At 41.3% G+C, this 15,647-nt stretch overlaps 1 protein-coding gene across 26 annotated transcripts in view; it reads left to right on the plus strand.

The window, feature by feature from the left end:
• The window catches only part of CREB5 (cAMP responsive element binding protein 5), a 394,803-nt gene that overhangs the window by 82,895 nt on the left and 296,261 nt on the right, over positions 1–15,647 (plus strand). For 21 of the 26 annotated variants that reach the window (XM_070616101.1, XM_070616109.1, XM_070616095.1 and 18 more), the window contains one exon: positions 6,759–6,880. The exons of the other annotated variants lie outside the window; for them this stretch is intronic. In XM_070616101.1, coding sequence (XP_070472202.1) covers positions 6,759–6,880 — 122 coding nt within the window. The remainder of the gene's footprint in view (positions 1–6,758; positions 6,881–15,647) is intronic. 26 annotated transcript variants of the gene reach the window in all.

A 15,647-nucleotide genomic window follows, 5' to 3' on the forward strand; every position in this document is an offset into this window, starting at 1 on the left:
TAACCAGATCTTTATGGAACAGACGGTGGTGGAGATGGCCTGCACCAGAGGGCAGCATGATCATAACCATAGCTACCATTTATTGCCTTATCTTACGCCTGTAATTGTGCCCCCTGCTTTACATACATTATATCATTTAATCCTGGCCACCTTTTTCATGTGAGGAAAGCAGGTCAAGAAGATAAGCAGTTTGTCCAAAGTCCCTATCTGTCTATAATTTTCTTACTGTACACCTCGATTTGGTGAGCTACACATGCGAAGAACACATTTTGGTCTTAGATTGATGTTTGGGTATAAATCTATGAACTGCTTTTTCTTATGTTATTGGCTTATCTCTTCAATAGTCATCAAATGGAGAAAATAGCCAAAAGTTTTTAGAAGATTATGCTAACACATTAGCATTTAGACGTCCATTGTGACAAGTGGATATTGGCATTTACAGGAGTTGTCAGCTTCTCATTCATGTTTCTAGCTGGTTGAGAAAAATAGAATTTTGAATAATTCACCCGAATCTCTCAGAAGCCTTGATCCGCAGTAGTCTTTTATACATGAAAAACTGACTTCCAGTCTGTTCCACCTGGAAGCCAATCCCTTTTCAAAGAGTGTAGGAGAACTCAGGCAATTAGTGACTAAGTGGAAATGTTAGGCTTTAGCTTCCACTGTTCAGGGCGGGTTTTGATACGAAAATCACCCTGGGTCCCGAGTTCACTTGGCTGGCAGAGACGTGGTCTTCTAGTGTTATAACCCTTTTGACCAGCTCAGCTCCTCTAAAGCGAATCAAAGTTGTGGCTTGTTTGCTGTTGGAACACTTGGGTTAGGCCATGGCTGATAGTGAGTAGGTGTAGAATATGTGCTTGCTTCATTTAAATCTAAACCTGTGTCTTTGGAGCCATGTGTCATAAGAGATGTCCTGGTCAGAGCATTTTCTGGTTGACCCGTAGGCGCTCTAAGGGCATCTAGTCCACCAGCTCTCCACCTTGACGATAAACAGATTCCAGCACAGGTTTCAAGAGCGTGAGAGTGTCTCTTCTCTCACTGGCCTGGATTGCCGCAGCTGTGGTCAGTTTTTAAGCATGCCACAGCTACTGTTTAAAAACCAGAGTCGCCTCAGTTTGTAGCACTGCCTCTTGGGGACAGATGTAGGAAAATAGCAATGTCAGTGTCGCTGAGAGGACCCTATCGCTCCTATTGTACATTCACACTCAATAAAAGGCACATTTATGGCAAAGAAGCCTGTCTAAAATTCCATGGAATTCTGTCAGTTGTTACTGATTGCTCTTATAAAGGATTATGTATTTTAAAATTCATTTAATGTATACTCTCTTAATTAGGACTTTATTAAAATTCAGCTAGGGAGTAAGTAAGAATATTTTAAAGAAAGCATTTGCTGGAAAAGTCATAAGATAAATATAGCTATAAAGAAAATATAAAAAGTATCTAAGAAAAATGCCTTTTCTGAGAACCCCAAGTCTTTCTAAAATAGATATGCTAATTCCAATACTTTTCCGTATTGATTTGAGTGGCACTCTTGAGGAATTCCATTAAGCCACATTTTGTTGGCTGAATCTGAGTCATGCAAATAATAAAAATGCAGTGCCTTTTAAAAAATACCCTATAATTAGAATGGTCACTAATTCAAACTGATCTTTCTTATAACTCGTCTGAATTAGCGAGGCTTTTATAGTATTACAACCACCATCCATTTAATACAAAAGGATGTAAAATTACTTGACGTAGTCCTTTGGGAAAGTCCATAGGAAAGAAAATTTTGCTTAGGAAGTTCACATTCTTCTCCTCTCGTATATGATGGGAACTCTGCTTTTCCTTTATTAAAAAAAGTGATGACTTGTCACCTTGCCTTTATTTTAATCACTGAGGAAAATGTAACATAGACAAACATATAACTCAAATGCAGCTCTGAAACCACATAAAGTAGCAACCTATTATTAAATGTAGAGCAGACTAAACACTTTTAAAAGAAGAATCAGGTTTCAGGCTTTGGCTTTGTACTTGTCATTTAGACTTCGGCATAATCATACTCACTGGGGCTGAAGCACATGATGCTAGGCAGACTATGGACTAATTGGGAAAGTTAGTGAGTTGCTTTTTTTTTTTTTCAGGAAGATTAGCCCTGAGCTAACATCCACCGCCAATCCTCCTCTTTTTTGTTGAGGAAGGCTGGCCCTGAGCTAACATCCGTGCCCATCTTCCTCTACTTTATATGTGGGACATCGGTCACAGCATGGCTTGCCAAGCACTGTGTAGGTCTGCACCCAGGATCCAAACGGGCAAACCCTGGGCCGCCAAAGCGGAATGTGTGAACTTAACCACTGCACCACCAGGCTGGCTCCACGAGTTGCTTTCTTTCCCCCTAATAGTTCTAGCCACTCGTCCTTCCCAGATGTCATGTGGTGCAGGATTCCCTGAGAATTCCTAAATCGTAATACCAGGTTTGTGGCACTCTTCTGGGTAGATATACAAGTAGGGTCTCTGCATGGCAAGTACCTAGCTATTTGTAGAGGCAGAGATTCTATGAAAAGGTGCTCGTTTTTTCAAGAAACAGACTCACCATTCCAGGAAGGGAACCAGATATTGAAATGTGACAAACTTTACAAAGGATTTTTTAAATTGCTTTTGGTGTCAATCTTTCTTCTCCGATTGGTAAAGAAATCCCCAAATAGAAGTAGGTAAGATTTCTTACTTGCACTGGCCCCAGGTGTCTGGCTCTCCTGAGAACCTGGTGGGCTATTTGCAAACTGTCTGTGAGAAGGTAACATACAGGTGTTTATGCAGCACCAATTCAGATTTACAAAGGTAATAACAACAAAATACTTTTGACTCGGGTAACGTTCATATTCAGAAGTTATTAGCTTTTAGTTTGGTTTGAGATTTGGAGTATTGCCTACTCTCGTTCAGATGGTCCTCACAGAAGTGGAGGCACTAAAAGAAAGGTGAACAGATGCCCTTAAACGATCATCTCTGCTCTGAGTTCCCACTGGAACCAGTTCCTGACGTCCTTGGAGTGTGGCCTGTAACTACTGAACACACCTTAGATGTTTTCCACCAATAGAGCGTCAGCCACTACTACTCAGGACCTAGAAATTGCTCCTGCTGCGACTAACTGATACATGCTCTTGGTTCTAAATGAGGTGTGGTTGCAAGAATTTTAATTTATGGCCATGGATATTACCTGCTTGCTTCAGGTCTGGTTTCAGCTGGCATAGTTATTTGACAGGGCCTTCATGGGGCCGAGAAACTCTGTCTCTTTTGTTTCAGCTGCTGATGGATTTAGCTGTCCCCTTTTTGACGACTTGCACATTTCCTGGCTTACTTGGAACTGGTACCATGTGGGATCAAAGACAACTAGAGGCCCTGTATTAATTCTAATAAATGTTAAAACAAAAGTTAAGCTCCATTTTCTGGTTCCTGTTGTAACTGGAAAGAATAGCTCATTCACAAGAAGAAAATGAATTAAAAATTAGGACCCAGTGTGCCTTATCTATTCCAAATGTGGATATAGATACTTGCTTGGCTTTTCCCTCAGTATATCAGAAAGCAAAGAAAGTTACATTTGGTAAACACTCTGGGGCCTTCCTGTGGCTCTTCTGCTCTAGGACTGGGAGGGAACAACTTTCTTTATGGCCCGTGACTCCCCTTGTTCCATAGCTTTGTTTCTCTATTGCTGCAGAGAGGCGAGGCTCGTGATGATGGACAGCATCATTACTATCCCTGTGCCATGTTCCTTCACCCTCCTTTGCTGCCATGTGTGGGTGTGTGCTGGTATCTGGGAATAATTTTGCTTTAAGGGAGACAGAACATGTCTCTCAACTTTGCTTGGGGCTTGGCCCCCCAAATGCCAGCCTGAATTCAATTTCATGAACCATCTCATGAACTCATCTCAGAGTTCAGGAGTCTTATGGAGCCTGCTAGGATTACGGTTCTCGCTGCCTGGATTCGTGGCCCTCAACTTGTAAATCTGCAAAAAAGAAGAATACAGAAATAAAAGGAAAATTAAAACCCGGCAAACTAAATTCCTACTGAAGACAAGTGGTCTAATATTTCAGTTCTGTTATGTGATGTTTTCTCAGGTTTTTTAGTTACAAAAGTGTTCCTGAAAGACAGTGGAGAATCTGTAGGACTGTAATGCAGTTCTATTGTGTGAGGGATATAAACGATTCCACGATATTTCAGAAGAACCACGGGTTGTTAGCATTGTCCATTATCAATACAATTATGTGACTCAGTTTCTAAATGGGGCCTGGGGTGAGTTTCAGTTTCCTCATAATTAAAATAGGGAAAATAATTTTTACCTAATGTAGTTGGTGTGAAAATTAATGAGGTGGTGCATACGAAGCACTCAGTCGTATGCCTGGCATGACATAAGCATCCAATAAATGGGAAAATGCGTATACGCAGACACATGTTCTTTTATTTCCTCTCTCAGGTCTTGTCTATTTACAGCTTCTGTTCAGAAATCGCCTTTATCTCTATCTCTAGCCCTTACCTCTGGCCTAATTTCTTGTGTTGAACCAGCTGTTACTGATGTACCCGTTTAGCTGTCCTTTAAATGGTCATTTGTTTCTTTGACCTACTAACAGTGACTTTTGAAGTGAACCCATTACAGTGGCGATGTTAGGATTCACAGAATCACGTAACTTTAGAACTTTATTCGAAAGATGAGAAATATGAAGTCCACAGAATGTAGATAATTTCCCCCAAATCACACAATTTCAAATCTAGATTTCCGGATTGTCAACTTTGTGTTTTACACACACAGCAGAGTTCTGTGGACCCGGAAGGTAAGTCTGGGCAAAGTATGGGACGTGGGTTGAGAAGGGATTGTGTCTGAAGGTGAGAGGGCTTAATGGTGATAATATGCTTACAAATTATGTTACTTTGTGTAAAGTACTTATTTCTCCATTTCTAAAATAATATGCACCCTACTTACCTCATAGTATCTTGTAAGATCTAGATTCTAGATGACGTGGATGAAAATGTTTGCAAACTGCAAAATGCTGCATAAATACTAATTTTATCTTTATAGGCACACAACACGTAGCTGTTATATGTATATATTGGATACATAGCTGTATATGGATGCATCTTAATAAATTAATGTGCTAATAAAACCATTTTCAATAAAACTCAATCCTTTGCATATCTTTTATCTATAATGTGCAATGTATGATCATCTGTGGTAGGCTCTCTGTGTACCGCAAAGAGAGCTCAGCATCTTGGAGATCAGGCTAAGAGTGGGGAAGAATGCAGACAGGGATTTTATTGCATTGGGATCCAAGTCAGTCATCTGAATGCTTAACAGGTAGGAAAGGGCCCTTGCCCATAGGGAATCAGGAGACATTGCCTCTGAAAGCCCGAATAAATGAAGGTATCAAGGCATTTTCAGCTTCAAGTATATTAAGATATTCTTTGCATCTCAATGGATCATTTACTAGGATTAACTTCTCTCTGTATGACTTAGCAAAGTAAATATGATTCTTGTTTCTTGTCATATAGGAATTTATAAAGATAGCGCAGAAATGGCAAATTTGTTTCAATTTGAGGGCACTCTTTAGTTGACTGGTGGGGATGGCTTAGAGAACTGTGCAGAAAGAGATTTTGAGACAATATAAGTCAAGCTGGGCAAGTACCATAATCAACCTAGCGGCGTCTGCCATAGGCTCAGATGGGAATAATACATGTAAATACTGGCAGTAGCACTGAGGACTTGGTTTTAATCTTGGTGCCACCACATTGACCTGGGACACTTTGAACAAGACCCTTAATCACTCAGGGCTTCAGTTTTCTTCATTTGCAAAATAATTGGCATGGCCAGACTTCCCTCCATGGTTCTTTCTGGTTCTTACATCTTCTGTTTCTGAGAGAGGGGCAGTTTACACAATTTTATTCATGTCAACTCAAGGAAGATGACTGTCCTTAATGATTACAAAGGTGTAATTCTATCCTACTTATCTTATAGGGTCTTGTGAGATCTGGATTCTAGATAATGTGTGTGAAGATATTTTGTAAACTGCAAATGCTGCATAAACATTAAGCCACAAATATGGCGTCAGAACCTCCAGTTTTCTAAGTAGTAAGTTCTCTAGACAGCCAAGAATATGAAGGAAATTCTATTCCTTTTAAAGAATATTCTCGGTACATTCTTTTGGCCAAAGCGAAGGAAAATAAAATTAATAATTACATTTTTAAAGGATGGAAGCTGAATATGTCTGATTGGAACCTTTCATCCTTCTGTGACTCTCAAAATGAGATGGAATTGCTAAGTTTTCCTTCTCCATTAAGAAAAAGGAATTAATGTGCTTGTTTCTTTCTTTATGTTTGATATAAAAATGTACAAAATCTTTTTTCCTCCCAGCCCCATGGCTCAGCAGATTTTTTTGGCCTGATTTTAGCTAAATCACTTCTTTCCAGTTAAAATAAAGTCATTCCACATGTTGCAAGGGGTATTCAAATGATATGGACCCCAGAAGGTCGGCAACGGGATCTCCTGACATTGTCCAAAGGGAGGTTTGGGAAGCCCTCTCATGCTGCAGCCTACTACACATTGGATTCCTCCTTTGGGATTTATGGTTTTATTTTTTTTCCCATATTCTCATTTTATTTAAAGGGCTAGAAGATGATGGACAGCCAGTCAGCATCTTAGTTGAGGCGCGGGGAGGGGATTAGTGAATTCAGCTCATGCTTGCCAGTAGCTTTTGAGGAAAAGATCCCATGTATGATCACTCGGTCTCTGTTTTCAGATCAGACTCCGACCCCAACGAGATTCCTGAAGAACTGTGAGGAAGTGGGGCTCTTCAATGAGCTGGACTGCTCCCTCGAGCATGAGTTCAGGAAGGCTCAGGAGGAGGAGAGCAGCAAGCGGGTAGGTCTGCCTGCATGGACACCTCGACAGGTGCCACCTCTAACTCCTGCTAGAAACTTCTGTGTGGAAACCAGGTGGCACTGCAGATGGGCCGATGTGGTCCTGAAACAGCATTTTATCCGTTTGCAAGTGTTTGTCTAATGTTTAAAAAAAAAATGCATGAATCCATGGTTGTGGTAGAATCAAAGCTAGAAAAATTATAGGAAAAACAGATGTCTGAAATATGAAATTCAAGAAAAAATAGTTACCTGATTCTTGACCTGGAGTCAGATAAACTCACAGACTTTTTCTATTCAAAACTTGTTTTAGAGGCCGGCCCGGGGCCGAGTGGTTAAGTTTGCGCACTCCTCTTCAGTGGCCCAGGGGTTTGCTGGCTCGGATCCTGGGCGAAGACGTGGCACTGCTCATCAGGCCATGCTGAGGCGGCGTCCCACATGCCACAACCAGAAGGACTTACAACTAGAATATACAACTATATACTGGGGGCTTCGGGGAGAAAGAAAGAAAAAAAAATGAAGATTGGCAACAGATGTTAGCTCAGGTGCCAATCTTTAAAACAAACCCCAAACTTGTTTTACTTTGCACACGCTTTATAAGGGTGGTGAATGCAGAGGATGAGTCAAAGGGACAACGGGTGAATAATCATGGCAGTAGGAGAGGGGATTTCATCTGATTTGGGGCCAGGTTGTAACTGATGTCCATAATTTTCCAAGTAGATCTCCACCAGGTTAACAATTACTTTCTAGTCGTATTATTGAACATCGGTTGTTGTTGAGACAAATAGGTTAACTATAAGTGTGGATTATTTGCTCTTACAAGTGTAGAAAATCCACTTTATGAATTCCTCCAGAATATATTCAGTTTTATTGTAAGGTTGTGCTGGCATTTTAAAATCACTTTACAAGATTAAGGAAAGGAAATGGGGTCACCAGTAAATGTGATAACGAAGCTTTTCTGTATTTTCTTCATTGTTATGATAGAGCGTTATTGAATGCCCCCAATGTACTAAACAAGAAATGAGACACATTCCATCAACAGAGACTTACAGTGTGAAAGTTGATTGAAAGGAAGGGCCAGCTAGGTCGTAACGGATTCTGAAGTTCCAGCTGTTCCATCCAGAGAAGAAATTTTTAAAGGCTCTGATATTTCTCTGAGTGTTTCAAAACCTTTGAATCCTCCTCTACGTGAAATTATAATAATCCCTCCCACCAGATTTTCCATGTCACATTCTCAGATCAAAATAGTCAAGGGGTTGTATCCAGTCCGTACTGCTTTAGGAAAAATCATGAAAATAGGTGAAGGTTACAAGAGGGGTATAAAATCTCAATCAACTTATTTATTTATTTTTTTTGTGGTGAGGAAGCTTGGCCCTGAGCTAACACCCATTGCCAATCTTCCTCTTTTTTGCTGAGGAAGATTAACCCTGAGCTAACATCTTTGCCCATCTTCCTCTCTTTTTCATATGGGACACCTCCTCAGCATGGCTTGATGAGCAGTGCTAGGTTCATGCCCAGGATCCAAACCTGTGAATCCTGGGCTGCCAAAGTGGAGCTCAAACTTAACCGAACTTAACCACTGCACCACGAGGCCGGCCCTCAATCAACTCATTTTATTTATTTATAATTAATTTGTCATTCATACTTGATGACCCCCCCCCCCCAATAATATAAAGGGCCTTTTTCCTTCTTTTTTTTTTTTTGAGGAAGATTAGCCCTGAGCTAACATCTGCTGCCAATCCTCCCATTTTTGCTTAGGAAGACTGGCCCTGAGCTAACATCCGTGCCCATCTTCCTCTATTTTATGTGGAACGCCTGCCACAGCATGGCTTGACAACCGGTGCGTAGGTCCACACCCGGGATCTGAACTGGCGAACCCTGGGCCACCACCGAAGAGGAACGTGCAAACTTAACTGCTGCACCACCGGGATGGCCCTAGCCTTTTTTCTTTTTTTAAACACTTATTTAGCACTTATTTGCCAGGCACTGTTCTGAGCACTTAAAAATTTTAACTCAATAAAAGTAGAAGGCATACGTTCTATATTTCATTGCAATAGAAATAGATTTTTTTAAAAAAACATGAAAACAGCAAGGGAGAAGAAGAACCAAAAAGTCTAGTAAATTTCCTCTGGTTGAGTGATAAATTTAGCTCTCCTGGTAGATGTGGTGTATGTAGAAGACTGAGGGATTAAGTTCATTCATTCCTCAAGATAGTCAAGGATGGCTTCTTAGGTCAAACTGAACTTTAAGAAACTGTGTACCTGGCCCGTGTTGTCTTCATTTCTCATAGAATGGTTTGAACCGAAGTGTATGCCCTTGGTTTTCCCAAAGACTGTTACCAAGGCCAGCTTTAGGAAGCCCGTGGTAGGGGTGTGGTTTTAGATGTTCTTTTTTACATAGTGCTTATGATCTCCTATAGGAAGTCCCAGGGGAGGAAATTCTTGCAGATCTGAATTCCAGGAAATAGTTTGCTTCCCCTGAGGAACTGAAATATTTTCTCCTCATGGACATGAGAATCATGTAACTGGTTCTGTTTCTCTTTTCACTTTAACTCCTCAGTTAACATGAAGCCAAGTTTACTGCCTAATTTGAGAACTTTTTAGAATACTGTGATGAGTATGTTTTACTTCGCCCCCACGACTAGACTTTCAGTTCTAGTTTTTATTTCCCCTTGGCCTGATTTTTCACGAAACATTCTCATGCTATACAATTTTTGTGAGTTGCTTTTGATTCCTTGTGGGTTGAGAAAGAATATAAATAATTGAACTTTAAGAATGAAAATAATTAGGCAAGCAAATTTGAGAAAGGGGACTATTGTCATTATAGGAAAAGATATTTTCTCCCTTTTTGATGTTGCTCTTAGCCATGTGATGATTTCGTGATGGCTCTGTGGGTGGGGGACGCTGCAGCCAGCTTCCCCCATGGTTTGGGGCAGCCCTCAGCAGACTACTGTCTCATATCCCAACTTCACTTGCACATGTTGGAAGCTGGACAGCATTAAGGCCGTTGAGGTGTCCTCTTCCCTTTACTTGTTCAAACCAGAATGGCCAAATCCAGTGTCGGGTGACCATGGCTACCCAAGAGGGCATCTTCTTCAGGCCTAATGCATGGTGATTCATCTGGCAACCAAATGGGCTGTGCTGGTGGCTTCCGCCCTAGCATTTCTTTCAAAGCCACAGGGTAGGGAAATGAGGAAATTTGGAGATGCTCTCCAAGTGCGAATATTCCTTTACCCACCACTTTGACCACATTTCTCCAGCTACCAACATCCCTGGCATACTGCTGCTCCCAGCTCCTACTTCATTTATTCATTCCTTGCTTAAAAGGTGGAATTACAAGCTCTGTATGCAATACATACCTTATAATTATTGACTGCTACCTTCTCCTTCTCTTTTGCTCCACATTCAGATAATTATTTCTTCTTAATTCTTTGTCTCCAACTCTCTTCTGATTTCTTTTTCTTTGAGTCTTTTAATAAAAGACTAGCATTAGTTCCCTCAGCAAATTTTAGTAAAGTGGAAGAGGGATTAATTTATCTGGAGAATTTGGTTAAAAAGATTCTTGCTTGAACTTTCTAAGTACTTTATATACAAATATTGGAAAGATTGGCCTGGTCCTTCCCTCCACCTTCAAATTTCTAGCTGCAGTTTGGTCTAGAAAATTCTATTAAAGACCAAGTTGAGAATTGATCGTTGCTTAGCCCATGTGGCTGTCCACTGGGGAAATTGTGTTCTACAGACTATCTCTGTGCTTTTCCGAAAGCATCCCAGTACGTGTATAGAATGAGGACAGGCTAGAGACAGGTCATGACCAGTGGAAAAAGCCCCAATATCTGTATCCATATCATATATAGCAGACAACACATTCCACAGTTGCCTCAATTTTTCCTGTTAGTGTAAGCTCATAGCTTCCAAACTCTTTAATAAGAAAATTTTTCCCCCTTGGAAAAGCATCCATCACAGGCATCACAAATCTTAGCTTGCCTGTGGCTTAGATGTTAGTCTAGTCCACGTCCTGAAACAGATGAGAAACTTTTGTTCATCATTTATTCATTCAAAAAATATTTTTGAGTGCCCACCATGTGCCAGGCATTGTCCAGGGTATTGGTGAGTATACTACTGACTAAAGCTGATAAGAGAAAAGAAAAAACCCCTTGGCTTCTTGTAACTTACTTCTAAGTGGGCAAGACAAACAAGAAGCAAGTAAAGACAATAAAATTTGTAACGTGTCTAAAGGTGATAAGTGCTATGGAGCAAAATATATCAGGGAAGGGGCACAGGTAGCTGGGGGTGGTCAGGGAGGGCATCGCTGGTAAGTGGCCATGCAGCAGAGACCTGAAAGGGGAGAAGGCTTGGACTGGGTGCATGTTGGGGAGAAGAGTGTTCGAAGTGGAGAGAGCAAAAAGGGCTAAGCCCTGAGGCCAGAGGATGCTCAGTGCATTGCGAGAATTACAAAGAGGCCGGTTTGGCTGGAGGAGAGTATACAATAATGGTGAAGAGTGGGAGGGCAAATCCAGGAGGGCCTTGTAGACTTTGGCTTTTACTCTGAGTGAGATGGGCACCACAGGACAGTTTTGAACAGAGGAGTGATAGGATCTGCCAAGTTGAAAGTGACTATTGGAGGACAATAGCAGAGAGAGACCAGTTAGGAGGGTACCGGAAGAATGTAGATTAAAGATGATGGCAGATTTGCCCAAGGTGGCAGTGGAAGGGGTAGTTAGAGTCTAGATCTATTTTGAAGACACAGACAACAGTATTTGCTGATGGATTAGGTCTGGGGAGTAATAGAAACAATGGAATCAAGGGTAAACCTGATTTTTAGGTCTAAGCAACTGGAAGGATGGAATTGCCTATGGGAGGAGCAGTTCGAGGGGAACATTGAGGAGATTGTTTATAGACTTGTTAAGTGGGGATACTGAACTGGAAGATGGATTTATAGGTCTGTAATTCAGGAGGAAGCAACCCATCTGGAGATGTAAATTTAGGAGTCATTGGCACGTAGGTGGTGTTTAAATACACGGGACGATGGAATCACTGGGGCCAGGAGTGAATAGAGATGAAGTAGAGAAGAGGTCTGAGCATGGAACTTGGCAGAGTCTCCAGGATACTCCAAGACAGAGTATTACCTTCCTCAGTGTCCAGAGATGACACAGAAGACTATGAGGCATGAAGGATCAAGTCAAGTATGGGAACCCTAGCAGTAACGCTGAATAGACTAGAATAACTGGCAAACAGCACGCTGATTTCGTGTTCCATGTTAGAGGACAAAACAAACCAAAAAGATTTAAAAAAAGAAAAAGAAAGCAAGAAAGAGGAGAGTGAATTCACTTTTTACATTATATTTCCTTTTTAAAAAAGAGATTGTCAAATAATGCACATCTAGGAAGTGGGAGATAGCTTCATCATATGATAGCAGTTGTGTGCGAGTGTATGTGTATGTGTGTGTATGTGTAAGAAAGGAAGGGGAGTTGAAAGGACTAGCAATGAACTCTTTTGTCTTGCTGAGAGAAATATAACATTACAGCCTAACGTGGTTAAGGCCCCCAAAGATGAAAAGCACGGTATGTAAGTGCTAAGTGTTGTTATTCTCCCATAGGACCTAAATCTAACTCATTATGCTGATACAGCAATAGCAAATTAGGACATTTCTATGCTCTAGAATTCCTACCCAAATGATGAAAAGTGCAGTCTATTCCCAGAGGGTGTTGGCTGTTTAACACTTGGGAACAAGGGACAAGCTACAATCTTAAGATCTTGCATCCCAGCTCAACAGGAGTCAAGGAACAGGGCATGGCCAGGTCAGCCTCAGCTCAGAAAAGTAGGCTGCTCAATCTGATTCAATTCTGTACCTGGAATCGTGTTACCCGATACCACCAGTGACTTGGGGAGAGAGGGTACAGAGAGGGAGGCGCTCTGCCTTCGCACAGTCTTGCTCTGTCAGCCACTGGCTGGCCCAGCTGCTCTCTGGGGAAGGTATGTGTGTGCTGGATGGAAAATAGAAGATACCGAGTTGAGCCAACTTGCAACAGCTCCATGTTTCTGGTTGTGTTAACATGTTGCTTCTATGCTATTTGTGTAAAGCAATCCCTCTTTCCTCCAGAAGTCTGGAGAAAGAGAATATTCTGAACTTTAAACTTGGTTTTATCCAGGTTTGGAAAATGTCACCATGTTTGCTAAATCCTAGTGGAGGAGACTATTTTTGATCGTTTTGGTTTTTTTTTTTTTTATCAGCATGACTGAAAGGAAATGCCCATTGGCCATGTTATAAGAGATGACATCCTATTTCTTCCCCCACCCCAATGACTGGAAAACACACCCCTTATACTGTAAGGATTCTTTTGGTCCTCCTGTTTCAGTACACTGTGAATGCAAAGTACTTTCAGCTCTTTCCTCATAGGTCGAAATTATGCCCTTAGCTTTGGTGGAATTTGATGCTGGAAGAGAAGTTGGCTTGGTCTTTGCATGCTACTCAGGGGAATGACTAAACCAGTGGATACACAGGAAGCTGTCTCTTGTGTTTTAGTTCCCTGAAATTTAGGATTAATGAGTCTAATCTTAACAGAGATTATTGAAAGTTGGTATCCACTTCCACATACATCAATAAATCATGATGCGATTTGAGACTCTGCCTCAATTTTAAAATGGAGCAGGAGGCAGAAAGTCAAGGTACCCTCAAAGCAGCAAAATGCGCTGTCTGTTACCTTGCAAGGAGCGAGCACTTCATATCAAGTACGTTTGACATGGACGATGAGGGAAGGCCCATGGCTTGGAGGAAAACTGACCGAGAGAAGTACCAGGTATTTCTTCATCTCCTCCCTTGGGGAATTCGTATATTTGGATAATTTGGACCTTAATGGATGAGTGGTCACAACCTATCCTTCACACTAAAGCAAAAATATCTTACCTCTTGAGGCTGAGGATTTAATTTCTAATGCTAAATCATTTGGCAGTCCATGGCTTTGCCTTCAGCCAGTGTTATAGTCCAGTGGCGGCAGTAATTGTAGAGGAATGTCTCTTCCCCTGTGAGGGGCAGGATTTCTTATTCTCTGAGTTCAGTATTGAGCATGTAAGATTTTTTTGTTATAGCTTGTATTTATATTAGCTATCACGTGACCTTTGTTCTGGCAAGATAGAAGTCTCTGCCTATCTGAGAACTGATCATAAGACTTTCCGAGGCTAACATCTGAATTAGAAAGGTTTTACATTCGTTCTGTGTTGTGATGGGTGTTCTCATGTGAGGTCCTGATGTTGCCACTTGAAGCTGTGGAGTAGAAGAGATTGGGAGGATTGAACCCTGCTTAAGATACAACATGAAGATTGTTAGAGGAAACCAGGCAGTGATTTTGGGAACCTCTATTTGTGTTGGAAATATTATAGAATAAAATAGTATTTTCTTGCACCAGTATTTCCTGTTCAGTTGTGACTGGGTAAGGTAATGATCAAAGTACTAATGTATTCATGAAGCATATTCAGGTCCTCATGTGACATGTTCAGCATGTTATTAATGATACTTTGATTTTGGTCCCTTTAGTTAACAGGGAATAATTATAGGTGGTGTTGCCAATAACTGGGTCCCCCATTTTAAATGCAGAGGAATACATTATCAAGAGAGACAAAAAGAGAGTTGGGAGACCCTCACTAAGGACGACCAGCGGTAGGAGTGACATGTTCTGGCTCTTCCTCTACCTCTCTGACTATTCTGTCTCTGCCTCCTCGTCTTTTGGCTGTATCTGCTCTCAGATGGTTTGTTTATACTTTCTCTTCAGAGAACTCATACATTCTCAGAACTTAACCATCGACTCCACCCAGACAACTCTTTTATCCAAACATCTAGTCCTCACCTTGGACTTGAGTATTAGTCTCAAATCTTCAGCTGTTATCAACATTCCCATTTGAATATGCCACTGTATATTCCGTTGCTAATATTCTGTATATTGCTGTTCTTAACTCAACTTGCCTAAAACTGCCCTCAGGGCTTTCCTGTACAAACTCACTGTCCTGTCTGACTCCCCTGGTCTGTCAGAGGCTTGTTTCACCCACCCGCCACAGGGGTCAGCTTCACCTTCCCACCCTCCTTTGCCCCATTCACTAGGTCTCGTCAACTTTCCTAGGAGAGAGTCCTCGTATCTCCCCTTTGTTCTCTATCACCTCCATTCTGGACCATCATCACTTCCTACTGGGTGATTGCTGCGAATTCCAAGAAAGTTTTTTGACCTCTAGCATAACTTTAAAGAACTATCTAGCATTTAGTATTATTGCCAAATTGAATGCATTTTTTAAGAAATTAAAACTAACTGAAATGTTTACAAGTAAAAAACAAGTTCTTGAAGCTGTTTGCCTCTCACTGGTGGTTAAGTTATAAGTTCCTCCAAATATTGTCATTGTTGAAAGGTAGAGGGTTTGGTGTGCGATGTCATAAGTGTATAAGGGAGCTGTTAAACATATCTTGATTCTATGACATTCTGTGCGTAGAGTGCATCTAAAAGGACCAAAGCAGGGATGGGGGGACACTAAGAAAAAATAAAGAACCAAAATTAGCCAAAACCCCAGTGGAGCCCTGAAGCTCCCCCACTCCCCAGGCACTACAGTCAACCCAGAGTCAGGCTGTGAGGACCCTTGTTGGGCTTGCCTTCCCATCAGGCAATCTTACGGTAGCTGAAAATGAGCCCAATTGAATTGTTTGGCTGGGAGATCCTCACTAGAACAATTATGAAGCTCAGCGTTAAGGGCTGAGAAAAGGGCCGCTTTTCCCAGCAGGAGACTTTCTCATCA

The sequence above is a fragment of the Equus przewalskii genome, chromosome 4, assembly GCF_037783145.1.
Source record: "Equus przewalskii isolate Varuska chromosome 4, EquPr2, whole genome shotgun sequence".
NCBI lineage: Eukaryota > Metazoa > Chordata > Mammalia > Perissodactyla > Equidae > Equus > Equus przewalskii.